Source organism: Salminus brasiliensis, chromosome 2 (genome assembly GCF_030463535.1).
Source record: "Salminus brasiliensis chromosome 2, fSalBra1.hap2, whole genome shotgun sequence".
Lineage (NCBI taxonomy): Eukaryota > Metazoa > Chordata > Actinopteri > Characiformes > Bryconidae > Salminus > Salminus brasiliensis.
Genome location: NC_132879.1, coordinates 36,309,836 through 36,325,072, shown reverse-complemented (window position 1 = coordinate 36,325,072; position 15,237 = coordinate 36,309,836). Strand labels below are relative to the sequence as shown.

The 15,237-nt window shown below is 40.0% G+C and overlaps 2 protein-coding genes across 2 annotated transcripts in view; one reads left to right on the top strand and one right to left on the bottom strand.

The window, feature by feature from the left end:
* Positions 1-8,762: 8,762 nt before the first annotated feature.
* Positions 8,763-15,237, top strand: part of ccdc146 (coiled-coil domain containing 146) — a 33,586-nt gene continuing 27,111 nt past the window's right edge. Inside the window, exons 1-2 of the mRNA XM_072672540.1 lie at positions 8,763-8,862; positions 9,455-9,622. Of these exons, the coding sequence (XP_072528641.1) occupies positions 9,458-9,622 (165 nt within the window). The 5' untranslated portion in view covers positions 8,763-8,862; positions 9,455-9,457. The remainder of the gene's footprint in view (positions 8,863-9,454; positions 9,623-15,237) is intronic.
* Positions 11,254-14,164, bottom strand: fgl2a (fibrinogen-like 2a). Its single transcript, XM_072673830.1, has 2 exons — positions 13,466-14,164; positions 11,254-12,489 (listed from the first exon to the last, which is right to left on the bottom strand). Exons 1-2 carry the CDS (start codon positions 14,103-14,105, stop codon positions 11,783-11,785), a joined length of 1,347 nt encoding a protein of 448 aa, XP_072529931.1. The 5' UTR covers positions 14,106-14,164; the 3' UTR covers positions 11,254-11,782.

Genomic DNA, 15,237 nt, shown 5'->3' with positions numbered 1-15,237 from the left:
TATATACAGAAATACTCTGGCATACAGAAGCACATTGGCAGTATTTCTTAATGTCATATCTCCTGTTATCTTCTTGCAGCCTTTTCCTGTTTTGTACTAGGCAGCTGCTTAGAGGAGCTTATGGCTGCTGATTGTCAGAGTTGGGTTGTAACAGAATACATGTAATGGTGTAATATAAACAGGTATGTGTGCAGGTGTGTTTCTGTGTAATATTTTAGTTCTAATAGTATTAACCACAATCACTTGTAATCAAAATCTTTTGATGTGTTTTGGTTTCCTAAATAATTTGGGGAAAAAAAGCCAGCTGCACTTTACACTGCCCTGCTATAAGAAAAAAAAACTGCATTCGCCAGCAAATCAGACCAGCCCCAGACATAAGCATAAACCAGTTTAGACCACTGTAGATGCACATGGAATTCATGCTGGTCTAAGATGTTTGTTTCAGCCAGATGTTTGACCATTTCATGATGAATGGAACAAAATAAATGTACCAAACACTTCATTCATCTTCATGTCATATTTTTCCATTAACTTGGAAGATTTTGTGAATTTATGCCTTTCCCTATGAAGTTCCCATAAAGTTCTGTTCCAGCAGTAATGGAAATGTAGTAGACTGTTCTTTATTCATGAGAATACAAGATTGGTTAGTATGGATATGAGATGGTTTGGTATTTGATGTAGACACACAGGACGCTTTCATAATTTGTATGTAAGGTTTTTTCTTGTGTCTTTATTCAAATAGATGACTTTAACCAATCCAAAAGTAACTGAAAACAACCAGATTACTTTAATATAGTAATCCTTTAGACTAATAAAAACAGGTAATCAGTCATCTATAAGGGAACATTTTTAAATGAACCCTCCCAACCCTGCTGATTGTTGGCCCAAGGTTTGAAGAGCCAGAATATTTATTAAGCCCTGAAATTTACATCACCAGGCCTGTCCTAACAATCATTGTAATGCCACACTGTTAAAAGTGTAAAATCCTTGATGAACTTTTGGAGATTCTTAAATTTAAAACTGTGGTGGAACAAATTAAGGTGCATTGAGGAAAGGAAGAAAAGGTTTTTAGAAGAAAAAAAGTTACTTGAAGGTTCTTCCACAGTTTCAAACTGAATAACCCATAAAAGTTCCTCAAGGAACTAATACGTTGAACAGTGATAGCTAAGTTCTGCTCTGAGACCTTGGTAAAAGTAATCTGAGAACTTAAATCTCTTGGGTTAAACGATAATATTTTTTTTATTCATCTCCATACTTTCACTTTTACTGAGTTAGACTTTCACACTGTATCCACACTTTCATTTAAATACAGTCTATGGACTTTTTACACCTCTGCATTACTTTTTTATTATGTTGAATCTATGTCTCTAACTATGTCTAGCTGAACTCTGTTTCAGGCATAGCAGGAAGTTCTGCAACAAAGGGCCAGTAAGAAAATCTAACTAAAGAAAGTTTTGTATGACTTAAAGAATGTAAATAGCTACCTCTCTCATTGTGCTTTGGCTCGCTCTGAGGTTTTTGGGTTGTTTTTTTTTTTGTTTTTTTTTTTTGCATTTCCAATGCTATGCTCAGGGGGCTGTCACCATCTGTAGGCTCAGTGGCTTTTATAGCTTCAGCTTTCAGAGTGGCCGCAACAGGTCTGTCCAAGGCCTGTGTCTCCGAAGCTGCAATTTTGGTTTCAAGATAATCATAGAGTACTCCCTCAAAGATGAATAACTTTTAGAAAAAAAAACTTTCCACTCAACATTTTAACCAAACACACTAAAAAATAGTTTGTTGTTTACAAGAGTTGTGCAAAATATTTATTCAAAGTTATTAGTGTAAGATTGTTAATAGATAATAAAATAATAGAGTAATAGACAAAAAATCGAATGACTTTGACTGGTTGAAGAACTTATCATTCATTTAAAATCTATTTTATCTAAGCAACACCACAGGGAAAAAAAACTGCATGGCGTCCCGGGTGAGTTACATTCATGCTGAAATCTGCTTGGAGATGATAAATCAAGGATAGAATGCCAGACATCTGCTGCTCTAAATCTGCAATAAAACATAGGACAAAACACACCTCTAGTAGAAAATCCCACTGTTTCTGTGTTACTGTGTTAATAAGCGTATTTTGTCTTGCTTCATTATCCTTCTTTAGGACAGTCCCTGTATCAGCGCTCTTTCTATTCACAAAGATGATGAATAGCAATCTGAGTCTAAATGCATTTAACCCCTTAAACTGACGGTGGGCCGGACCACCAGTGGGCCTAAAGTGTTATTGCAAGCATCTATTATCAAAGAATAGCCCTGTAGTTGCTGCATAACACACCTTAGTGTGTAATAAGCCTTGGAGTGTTAAGGGGTTAGCACTACTTTTTTTGAAAGCAAGGGAACAGCCAATCGATCATATGAAGATATGGTAATATTATAATATTATATGGTAATATTCAAATTATATGGTAAAATACATACATGAGACAGTAATATTTAATATAAAAATTCTTGTTTAAAAGATTGCTATTAAACTTGTCTTGTGTTATTTTGTTCTAGTAGTTAATTTTGCTTGTTTTAAGTATGATATACTGATGAAATTTAAGATGATTGCAGTGTATTAACTGCACTCTAATAAATCATTTGAATCACATAATGGTCCATCCAAAAGTTTTGTTTTTTATTTTAGTTAAATGAACCCAATTTAAATGCTTATTACTACATGAAGCCATTTCTGAACCACTTTTTTCTGTGTGGTTAAATTTATACAATTTTATTTTGAACCAGAATATCCTTTAAAAGAATAAATAGTTTTAAGTCTTTGTGGCTACTTTGACTTCTATTTGAGTCTGAGCTTCATTGGAGCATTGACAATTTCACTTACAGACTCTTGACTCTTGTGCTCACCTCCGGCTACAGTTCCACCCTGAATTCAGGTTTAATGTGTTTTACACAATAAAACTCCATATTTTCAACTAGAAACGTTCCAAAAAATGGTCTTTTAGTGTGAGTAGCAGGCTAATTGCCCTAGCAGTTACCCAGCCTGGTGCCTGCTTCTATAATCAAGCTAAATCTTAAACCAGACTGACTTGGCTTCAGTTCTGGCTCATCACAAACAAACATGACAGATCAGATCAGGCAGACAAGACATTCTGTAGTGCAGCTGTGTGCGTCTGTGTGTGTATGTACATGTGTGTTGCGCATGCTCTGGCAGCTGCTGTATAGATTGTGCAGATGTGTGATTAGAGCAGGGACTCGGCCCTGAACTGGACTGCCCCCACAGAGAAACTCTGGCAGGAAGAGGCTAATTGGGATAGCGGTGGCTGGGAGGAGAGCAGTAGTAACCCTGGAGGAGCATTTCCTCCAACAGTCCACAGAGACCATCTGTGTCCACACTTACTTGCACTCACCTTACTGATGTGATTGGTAGCCTTCAGCCTTTGATGCCATTGAAAGCCTTGGCTGGATTGTAAAGAGGATGAAGGAACTCATATCGTTCTTGTTTGTCCATTTGAGACGTTTTGATAATTCTTCATAACTATTATTGCTATTGGTAGTATTGTTTTGCAGTGACAAAATATAGAGGAAGGTGGGTTCCGCTTTTGAGTTCTGGTTGCTCCCAAAGTACTTTCCTCTTGCTGTGAGGGAGGATTCCCTGCTGTTGTGCCTGGCTTTGCTCACTGTAGGCTTGGACCTGGATTTCTGGAGTTTGTGGCAATAGCCATTGTATGAAAAATAGAAGGTCCTTAAACGATACTATACAAGAACCACTTATGGTTCCTTCCATGTTTGTAATATGGATTTGTGAGTGTAAAGAACCTTTATATCAAGTTAAGGTGCTTCAGAAGATTCTTCACAACTTGTATACTCCGCATGGAAAAGCATCTTGAATATAGTGGGTGATGCTCTGGAGCAGCTGCACATGGCTACAGTCATCATGCCCAATGCCAATCATCAACCAGAGAGACATAAAGCCCTCAACACTGAACTGTGGAGCAGTGGAATTGCATTCTATGGAGTATTGGAGCCTATACCTATACCTTTGGGATGAGTTGGGGGATAAGTCATACAACAGCAGTAGATGGATCTCACTTGTAATCTTTTGGCTGAGTACAACCAAATATATACAGCAATGTTTCAACAACAATAAAAACAATGCCTTCCCAGAAATGCAGAGACAGTGCAGCAAAAGGAAGATAAACTCCCCCATTACTGCCCTTGATTTTAAAAGAAACGAATTAAGGTCCTTTGAGGAACCTTCAAGAATAGTTTTAAGAAGAAATCAATTCATTGAAGGTTCCTCAAAGCACCTTCAGAGGTTCCTCCAAAGTTTCAAACTGCAGAACCTACAACGTTCCTCAAGGATCTTTTAACTGGATACTACAGTGTATTTACTTGCATTGAATAAAACATTTACTTAATTCAAAGACATGATATCCATATGAATAAAATGTGTAACTAAAGAACGAATAATGTGCTTCATGGTCTGTTCAGAGCTGGAATAGAACAAAGTGCGGACAGTCTGCAAGGACTGGGTTGAGAAACATTGCTCTGAAGGATAACAGCACTGTGGTTCGAGGTCGTTTTGTACATCTGTATACATTTCATATGAAAAATTTTCCCCTGCCTCTCCAAAGGGTTGTAGCTGCTGGCAGTGTCAGACATGGGTAATTTCTTCCATCTACCCCCGCAGACACAGTGGCCAGTGCTCAGCAATTATTCCATCTCAATCCATTCAACTGGTTTTCTACCATTCATCTTTGTCTTTTACACAAAAAAATTATCCTCTTTTACACATGTGGTCTTTTTCCTATCCACTTTTAATACATGCTCTGTCATCCTCTGTGTCCTTTTCCATGAATTATGGATCTTTTCACCTACCATATTATCCTGACAGTTACTGGTACATCCAGTACACTATTTAAAATGAGTGGTGCCACAAAAGAGCCACCTTCGGTTCTCTTAAGAACCTCTCACTGGACAGTCCTCTTGAAGAACACATGCTTTACAATTTAAATCCTGCTCTAATCACCTGGTCAACAGATTTGATTATTAGTAGATTTGGGGTGTGAGTACACTGACAAATCGCTGTGCTGATCAGTTATTTATCTCAGTGTTACGGAGCTTTACTAAAGCCTGAGTAGACTGATAAATCACTGTGCTGATCAGTTATTTATCTCAGTGTTACTGAGCTTTACTAAAGCCTGAGTAGACTGATAAATCACTGTGCTGATCAGTTATTTATCTCAGTGTTACTGAGCTCTACTAAAGCCTGAGTAGACTGATAAATCACTGTGCTGATCAGTTATTTATCTCAGTGTTACTGAACTCTACTAAAGCATGAGTAGACTGATAAATCACTGTGCTGATCAGTTATTTATCTCAGTGTTACGGAGCTCTACTAAAGAATGAGTAGACTGATAAATCACTGTGTTGATCAGTTATTTATCTCAGTGTTACTGAACTCTACTAAAGCATGAGTAGACTGATAAATCACTGTGCTGATCAGTTATTTATCTCAGTGTTACTAAACTCTACTAAAGCATGAGTAGACTGATAAATCACTGTGCTGATCAGTTATTTATCTCAGTGTTACTGAACTCTACTAAAGCATGAGTAAACTGGTAAATCATTGTGCTGATCAGTTATTTAGTATCTCAGTGTTACTGAGCTCTGCTAAAGCATGAGTAGACTGATAAATCACTGTGTTGATCAGTTATATCAGGAATTGAACAGTTTCCTCAGTGGAACTCTTGTGAAAAGCTAAGCTTTGCTGGTGTAATGAATCCTTTGTGTGCTGCCATAGCGTGTTATATAAATACATAAGCCAATTTGTCATGAAGCATCTGTAACATTGAATGGCTTTTAAACAAGTTGTGAATCAAGTTACATGTTCTTTTGTAAATAAATGAAAAAACAACTAAATCATTGTCTGAACTCAACCATGCTATGCTAATCTTTGGAGTATTCTTTTAAAAGAACCATCCTCTAAAATGTTCTTTAGGGAAACAAAAGTTTTTTAATGACATTGCTCCGAATTGCTTTATATGTAAGGGTGTATAGAAGTGTATCTTTATGTATTTTTAGCAAAGTCTCTATCCTTCTTCCAATCTTTTGTTCCCCATCTTGTCTCTCTCTCCTTCTCTCTCCCTCCCTCTTTTCTCTAAGCAACGCCTGGTGCTGTTTTTCAGCTGCTTTTCTGGGTTACCGTAAGCGTGTCACTGCTGGGGGCTGTTTTGGTCAGGCTTCAGAGATAGAGTCACCCACATGCTCGTAAAACTCTCTCTCTCTCTCTGTGAGGTGTACGTTTCCACTGTTCACTGCATACCCTGACTCATAAAACCACAGATGTTTCCTCCTTATGGCCGTTGTACCAAACTCCTGATGTAATGCTGTACACATTTTGATCATCTTTTGCCTTTTTTGCCTAAAAACGGAAAGACTTGGCCTAATGGCTTAATGACAGTTCCTGTAACAGAGCTCACGTGTTTAAAACAGCTGACAAAATCCAAATGCATTTCTTATTCTGTAAATTGCCTTATATTCTACACCAGGGACACACAGCGTTACTGATGCGAAGCAGCAAAAAAGACTACTGACAGTGCCTGCATCTCATCAATAACACTTTGCACAGTATAAGCCCATGTAAAAGACCAGTCTGAGCAAAATTGCTAAAGTGTATTGTTGCATTAAAAACAATGTTAGAACTATTTGATTTTTAAAAAGGCAGCCTGGAAAATGTCTTCTTCGGCTGTGTCAAAAATGCATTTGACTTCAGTGCAGACATATGGCAACTGTAAAGTACTGCTCCTAACCATTTGTATGGAGTTTTCCAGATAATTTGGAATATTCTGATCAGGACTGTGGAGACACCAGCTGAAAAGAAGAATAGAGGACAGTATGGAATGTAGTCATAGATGAGATCCAAGGTAAAGGTCAGGATACATCACTGAGTAATTTGTAGGTAAGCAGAAGAACCATATACTCAGTTTTCTACAGGATCTGGCACTAATAGCGGATAGGAAACAGAGATGTGCTAAGATTAAAGACTAAATGATGCATGAGCTCGCCAAACACAACTGCAATCATGAGGTAACAATTACATGAAGGCATACTTGAGATCAAGAAATGGAAAGTGAGGGATAAGGCCTGGAAATGTGAAATGGCAGGGCGAAGGAGGGCCTTTGTGGGTTAATGAGGGTATGAGATTTGGGAAGAACAATCAGATTTAAATCTGTTGTTTATAAAAAGATACAAAGAGAAAAGAAAACAGAAGGGTTTATAGATATGTAGAATTCTGTCATCGTTGTGGCAGTAAAGGTTGTTAAAGTTGGGGTTATTGTTGTGTATGATTATGCTGAGAAATTAAAAGAATAAATGACCTTACACTGACCCCTGGGGGACACCTTAAGTAACAGCTAAATCGAATCTGTCAGGAATGAAAGCAGTACATTTCTTATGCTCACCTGACAAGCAGGAGACACAGCAATGTGTAAAAATAGGAGCTGAGACTGTGAAGACTACACTAATGTGACCCTGTGGTGTAAGTGCTAAACACCACAATAAAACTTACAGAAACTACCACAGTCATACAGCCACCATATTCCACATGGTCAAAGCTAAAAAACAAAGATTTGATGTTATTAATAGACTAATCCTAAGAATAGAATTAAAGAAGAGATCACGCTGTAAAGAACAAGCCGTATATTGTTTTTTACTTTAATATCAAGTCTGTTTATCAAGTGCATCTTGGTGCTGTTTTAGAAGCCTCAAATTCTTTGAGTAGTTATTGGTCTTGAAGCCTAGCACATTTTATACAGGTTACACTCATGGTCTATTTTGGTTTTCAAAAAGGAGGATGCAGGTGACACAGGTGCATTCATCATTGTTCGAATGTTGTGGCTGGGGGGCATTGTGTTTGCATGAGGGTCTCTAAAATCATGCAAGTTTGTTAATGAAATTAATATGTAAACATTTGCTCACTTACCAAAACAAATATTAATAAACAGCCTTAATGGCTTAAACAGCCAAATTATCTCCTTTCATTTCAACTTGACTGTCTCATAAGTAAAATAGTAAAAAATAAACTAGAATATATATATATATACATATATATATATATATATATATATATATATATATATATATAAATCATAAAATTATTGTTTTTTGTTTATATAATTTTTATTAATTTCTAATTAGTCATTTTTAGGCTATGGCCAATCGGCTGTGGTGGGAAGCAGTTTGACCAATGGTTGCATGTAGACGCAACTACATGTAGACCAGTAGCGACGGCGAGGAGGCGGGACTTAAACAGGCAACGCATTGAAAGCTGTATAATCAGCGCACAGCACTTTTTATTTACATCCCAAAAAGAGGATGTCTGGTCACCCTACATACAGCTCTGTTACTTATATATAATTATAATAATTATATCATTGTCAGATTTGTCCGCAGACAGAGTGGATCAGCCAATGCAAGTTTGGCGATGGTGTTTGGTGTAATTTGTAGCTACGTCTGTCTTATAAACAAAGAAAAGCTTAGAATTATTTACAACATTACAATCAGAGGAAGTTAGAAGTGTCAGTTTCGTGTCAGGTTTCTGTAGCTCTCTTGCTAAGCTAAAGGAGTAAACGCAGCGTGGTGTAGAGGCCCCGCGCTCAGGTCCCGCTCACAGACACTCTTCGGGCGACGTCTAGTGGACATCATATGTACAGCCTAAGAGTGGTTGTTATGGAGACAGCGGCGCTGCGCTGAACAACAGAGCGGCTGAGATTGAGTGCTAATAGTGGATGTTTTTAAAGAGACTGATCTAGAGGCGCTTATTATTTCAGCTGTCATTTGTTGGCTAGTGTCAAGCAGGAAACGTGCTATAGAGAGACGGTAAGTCACAGGCACTTTATTTAGGTTACTAGCAAAAGTAACTAGCTACATTTAACTTTCACCCACAGCTGAATGGTGTTAACTAGTTAGCTAGCGCAGTGCTAACTTAGCTAGTGCTAGTTAGCCATCTAAGTTAACGTAAAGCTGAGTGAGTTAAATTAACGCTGCTCATTCCTTTACTAGTTAAAGGTTAAAGCATGGGTTGTACTCGTAGTTTGTGTGTCTTAAATCTAACTACAGGGTAAAAGCATAGCTGGGTTATGTTGCGAGACTGAGTATGTGCATAAATAAGACAAACTAATGCCATAAGACCTAGCAAACTAATGCCATAACTAATGCCATAAGACCTAGCAAACTAATGCCATAACTAATGCCATAAGACCTAGTGGTAGCTAGCTAGCACTAAAGATCAGCTAAAGATCAGTTGTGGCCAGTATTTGGGCCATACTGGGGGAAAAGCTGAGACTAATTATAGGTCTAGAAAACTGAATACATTTGAAATATAGCTAACTAGATTCATTTTTGAATCAGGAACAGAAATATATTTACCCTAGCTATATGATTCCCTCTTTGTATGTGGGTATGTTTTCAGATCATGGGTGAACCAGAAGGGAGCAGTGCTTCTCCAGCTGGAAGTGATGAGGAACTGGGTGCCTGTGAACCAGAGCTACCCATCCGTGCATTAGCTCCAGTGGCTGATTTACGGGAGGAACCTCCAAGCCACATCTCAGCCAGTCCAGACCTGCAGTGGCTGGAGGAGGTAATGGCCTGTTGCCATCATCACATCTCTCATATGGGCTAAACATGGGCTAAACACCTCAAGAGATACTTTGGAGCAAGGATGAAGAGAGGGATACGGTAGTTCCATAGAAAGGATAAATGTAAAGGTATATATTTCAAGTACATTAAGTGAAAAAAATAACATTATCTGCATCATCATGCTCAGGTTATGAAGTAGGTCTGCCCAAAGGAACAGGTTAGAGAAAAAGTTACCTAGTTTAACCCACCCAAGACCCGTTGGAGTGTGTCTGGAGATAGCTTCTTTGGTTTTGAATCGGCTCCACATTCAGCATTCAGACTCAGACTCAGGATCCCAAGTTCTGCTGTTTCTAGCTTTATAACATACTGTCACATTTCTATAATACAACATAGTGATGCATACAGAAGTAACAGTAAAATATGAGCTTCCATTTGCTAAACTAAGACCCAGTAAAGCCTCCAGAGTTGTGTTGGATCTATAGAGCGCTATTGCCTTCATAAAGAAACTTTAAGGAATTCTTTTTCAGTGTTTCCATGTTAATGGTGGTTGGATTTCATACTGTTAAGTGTAGGATAAGCTTTAAGGCAGATCACGCATCACGGTTTTCCAGAAAGGTACACTTCAGACTGGTCTGTGCATTAAGCGTTTTTTGTAATTGCGAGAGCACTGTTAATGTTTCTGTTGCTGCTCTCCCATGAAAGCCACTTTAGCCCCATCCCTTTCACACTGTGGAGTTATGAACACTAACCTTAGCTGAGGCCAGAGAGATCTGCAGTATCTTGAATGTTGTTCTGGAACCTTTGGAGACTTTCTGGATGATTTGCAGTGAAAGACAGTGGAAGAAGGGCGATTGCTCTTGGAAAGATCCACCAATGTCCCAAGGGTTTTCAGTTTGTAGACAATTTTATCTAGTGCAGGTTTATATAGTGCAGTTTACCTTCATCAAGGCTGTACTTACCTGAATACTGACCTGTGATGCCTGTTGTCTGTGTTCTAGCAGAATTAGTGTTAAAAAAGAAGCAGAGCAGACAGAGCTCTCTCATGAGCATGCCGAAGGGCCCACGACTAGCTCATAATAGGGGTGATGTCTTTTTTACACTGTTACAGAACTAGAATGAGAGAGATGAAGATGTGCACACTGTATTTATGATTAATCACTGATAAGATTACAGACTAAGGCCTGATGGTTATGATTGATTTTATTTATGCATGTATTAATCCACCCTTATAGGACAGCAACACCCCTGCAGAGGGTAATGGTTTGGCTCAGGTGATGCAGGGGTGGGGCTAACCTTATAAGAGGTTTGGTTTCGGAGGGGCTCGTACATACTTACTTTAGAGTGCTAGGAGACTGAAAGAAGTAGAGCTTAAAGAACAGTCCCATGGTCTTGTGGCCTAAGACTTTTCCTACCTACCTACCGGCTACTACATCCCACTCTTACATTCAGCCAACAAACTACCCGGTGACTTTGGGTCTCCTCACGTGGTTCAGCGGAGCATCATCACAATTTGATGGCAGTGGTGCTAACTAGCTGCAACATACAGTTCTGCTTGTTTAAATAGTTGTTCTCAGTCTTCCACAGTTGACAGTTCTGTTTGATTGAAGTGAAAACCCGGCCCATTGTGGATGGTCAGAGTGAACAAAAGTTTTATTAAAGATCTGATTTTTAATTGCATTTGTAATGTTAAGGGATCGGTATAAAACCAGGTTGAAAAACATATAAAAATCCAAAATGTAATAGAGGTACACCAGATAACGAACAGTTTTGTCAATGTAGAATCATAAACACATTCAGTATTTACTCTAAAGTCATTACACTCATTTCTGATAAAGCAAACTTATGTCTTACACACACACAAGCCAGTAATCTCTACCATACTTACACTCACACTGAATATGCAAAAATAAATAATATACAGTCTTGCCTCTGAAGACTATGCTGCAGTGAGATAATGTGACTTTAGATGGCAGTATTAGACAGATACACTGTGTAAGAGTGACGACGGCAACATTTGCAGCTGGATTTTATGTTTCTGTGTGCTGTATTCACACCATAAGTAGTTTTTTTACTGTTTATTTCAGAGAAGTTGTTGAGTAATGTCCTTACGGTGCTTAAATGCTTGGGAAACCAGTGTCACTGTTGTTGTGCCCTTGTCTGCTTAGGGTGCATAATTTTTTGGTCTGATCATCATCGTGACGGTTTTGAATGCCTGCCTGTAGTTGGTGGGGTAGTACTCATTGGTCATGTTGTGCCATGTGCTCCAGAAAATCCCATCCCTCTTCCCTTTGTACCTTTTATTGTAGTATTTGCCATTGAGGTTGGCTGACATGCAGGCGTCGAACCACCAGCCCGATCCATAATAAGCACCACAGTTCCCCGAAGGATACATGTCATTGTCCTTGTCGCGGGTGGTGAAGAACCTCTGGTCGTGGTTAAAATGCTTGCTGAAGTGCATGGCGTCTCCGGCTGTCCCGGTATAACCACTCAAAGAAAGGCGGTAGTTGAGGAACTCATTGGCCACATAGAACTGGTCGTACTTGGCATATTCGCGCACCCCTTCAAAGTCCTCAAGCTCAATGCGCAGCACCATGTCTTTGGCTTTGGTGAGCAGGTGGATCCGATCATTGCCGAGCCAGAACTCCCCCTGCAGGTCCCCGAAGCCTTTCTTGTAGTCAGCCCAGGTGCGGTTGAAGCTTACAGTGCCGTTTATTCTGTGCTGCACAACAGTCCACCCACCACCGTACGATTCCATGTCACAAAACACCTCAAAGGTGCCATTCCTGTGGTTAGGGGTCACCTTGTAGACACTGTTCGTCCTGTGCTTCAGGTCGCTGTAGTCTGAACAGTCTCTGGGTGCTATGATATCTGAAAAGAGGTGAGAGGGAAATGTCAGATCAGAAGAATCAGAATCAGAATTGAAATCACAACTGAACACAACTGTTAGTTGCGCTAACGTCAACTATCACATGCCCGCACTGGCTAGCATCATGCATGGGGTTCTCCTTCCTAGGCAACCCAGAGACAGGCCAATAATGCTTATTGGGACTCCTAGCCACAGGTGGCGGCTATGGCATCACCAGGTATCAAACCTCTGATTTTAGGGCTAGCGCTTGGCATAGATGTCAATAAACTATATTAGTCTTTGGGTAACTATGGGTTACAAATTTATGGTGGCAAATTGGATTACTTCATAAAATAAGCAGTATTTCTTCTCTGCTATTTTGGATCTGATCTGTTGCTGATCACAGAGGTATTGCTATTGCTGGCAGCAGGTGTAACTGTGTCTATGCATATTTCAGATACTGCAGAAAAGGTCCTGCAGCTGTTCTGCTCAGTTCAGCTCAAAAGTTCAACATCTGCATTTTACATAGGAAAAAACTTGAAGAATTCATCTATGTTTATTCAGTGGGATTCAGTTTCATTGGGGATCATGTGAGCTCATGAGAGCCTATTTTCGTTTTTTGGAAATCTAAACTTTGTTATGACTAGTTTGGATTCCCCAGCTGATTTTTGAAAGTCACAGGCCTGGTCATAAGATTTCAATATAGGTCTGCAAAGCTTCTCTCAGATACCAGCAGTTCAGTTTCTGAACTGAATAGAAAATGTCTGCGTGGCATATATTGCCTCCGTAGAAATGGGTTTAACCATTTTTTATTTTACAAGGATGTGTATTACATACTTCAGGACTACTGAAATAAAAACAATCATGTTCTCTTTTGATTGACAGCTGATATAAACTGTCATTTTTAACATATAAGGCATAGAGTTATACACTCCCAGAGTATTTTACAAGGTTTTATGTTTCATTAATCAAACCTTAGTAATGTACTTTAACTCTTACGTTGTGGCGCGCTCACGGCCTCAGCACAGTCTGTCGTGCAGGTGCTGCTAAGTTTGCTGATAACTCCTGTGATATTGGCCACCCTACGATCCACCACTTCCTCTATGTTCAGGTTGATGCTGTTCAGCATATCAAGCCTTCCCTGCAGCACATTGATCTGTCCGCGTGCGTTCTTCAGACTGTTAGACATTCGAGTCATTTTCAGCTGCATGTCTTGAATAACATCATTGCCGGAGCTGCTGTTCTTGGGCACTCTCACGCCCCCATCGCCTCTGCCCTGGTCTTCCTTGGTTTGAGCTTCACTGCTGTCCCTCCTTATGCTCTCATCAGCCTGCTGGCTGCACTCCAGGCAGGCACTCCTTAGCTGTCTCACCGTCTCCTTCAGGTTCTGGAGCTCTTTCATGGTCTTCTCCAGTAGCCGAAACTGCTTGGGCAGCTGGATGGTCAGCGGAGGAAGGGTTATCTGGTAGGGGCATTCATCTTCGTCCCCGCACTGGCCAGCAGGCTTCAGCTTCACCTGGGAACAGCTCTCAGGTCCGGATGCCTTCCCCAGAACACCAGTGGTACCACTGACTGCAGCGTCCAAGCCTTGCGGGGCAGCCACCAGCAGGGCTGATATGCACACCAAGACTGACCTCATGATCTTGAGTGTCCACAGAGTGTGAGCAGAGGAAGGGAGAGCAGGCGGACTGTCTCTCTCTGCGTTTGCAGTGCCATTAATATATCAGAGCCCAGGCAGAGAGGGGAACAGTGGGTGGGGCAGATCTGTTGTGTAATAGTGTGCACCACAGCAGAGCCATGTTAAAAGTACTGGAAGTGAGATAGTAGTCGTTTTCCTTAGAACACACAGAGAAGTGACTCATAACTGAAGAATGGCTCTGTCTTTTTCATTTAGCCTCATTTTTCTTGCTTGTTGCTACATGAAAAGTACCCCCTCGCCTTATTGTCTCTCCTTGCACGTGTCTTGATTTCTAGTGTCTGAGCTGAGTTAGGAGCAGAATGCCAATATTTTCCTCTGTACACATTCTTGAAAGAGCAGTCTCATACTGAAATCATTATAACATTCTCTCTGCATGATGTCAGTTCCAAGCCCCTTATGGCAGCTATGCATTATTCACATGTGAGAATTCAAAAAGCAAAACAACCGTATAGACAGTTAGCTGGCTGTGATTAGGCTTTTCTCTTTCAATGATAGCAATCGAGTAGCCTACTATTTTGATGATTGATTAAATGATCATACAATAAATATGAATGTGAAGAATGATGGTCTGAATCTCCCAATGAAGCCAAAACATTATGACCAGCTGTCTAATATGCCCTAAAATGGTTGGACTTCCTCATGCTATTAAATGACATGTCAGCTCCTTTCCGGCTGAGTCATGGACACTACAGTTCCTCTGAAGATGCCCTGTTGCCTCTGGCCCCAGGTTCTGTTAGCCGCCATGGGTTTAGGCTTGTTGTTCCAGCACATCTCACAGAGGCTTGATTAGATTGAGATCTGGGGAATTTGGAAGCTCAAACTCTTCATCATGTTTTTTAAACCATTCTTGAATAATATGTGCAGAGCATTATCCTGCTGAAAGAGGCCACTGCACTCTGGGAACAATATTGCCATGAAGACATGTGCCTGGTTCACAACGATCTTTAGGTGGATGGCACATGTTAAAAGGATGTTGACATAAGAGTTCAGACCCAGGGTTTAACATCAAAACATAGAGCATCACCCTACCTCCACTGATTTGTATTTTTCTGCAGTGTCTCGCAGTTTTTTG

Excerpts from the sequence above, each read along its gene's own strand:
- fgl2a (XM_072673830.1), bottom strand. The coding sequence starts at position 14,105 with ATGAGGTCAGTCTTGGTGTGCATATCAGCCCTGCTGGTGGCTGCCCCG. Across the intron at positions 12,490-13,465 it reads GGCCGTGAGCGCGCCACAAC|ATATCATAGCACCCAGAGAC; the intron begins GTAAGAGTTAAA and ends ACCTCTTTTCAG.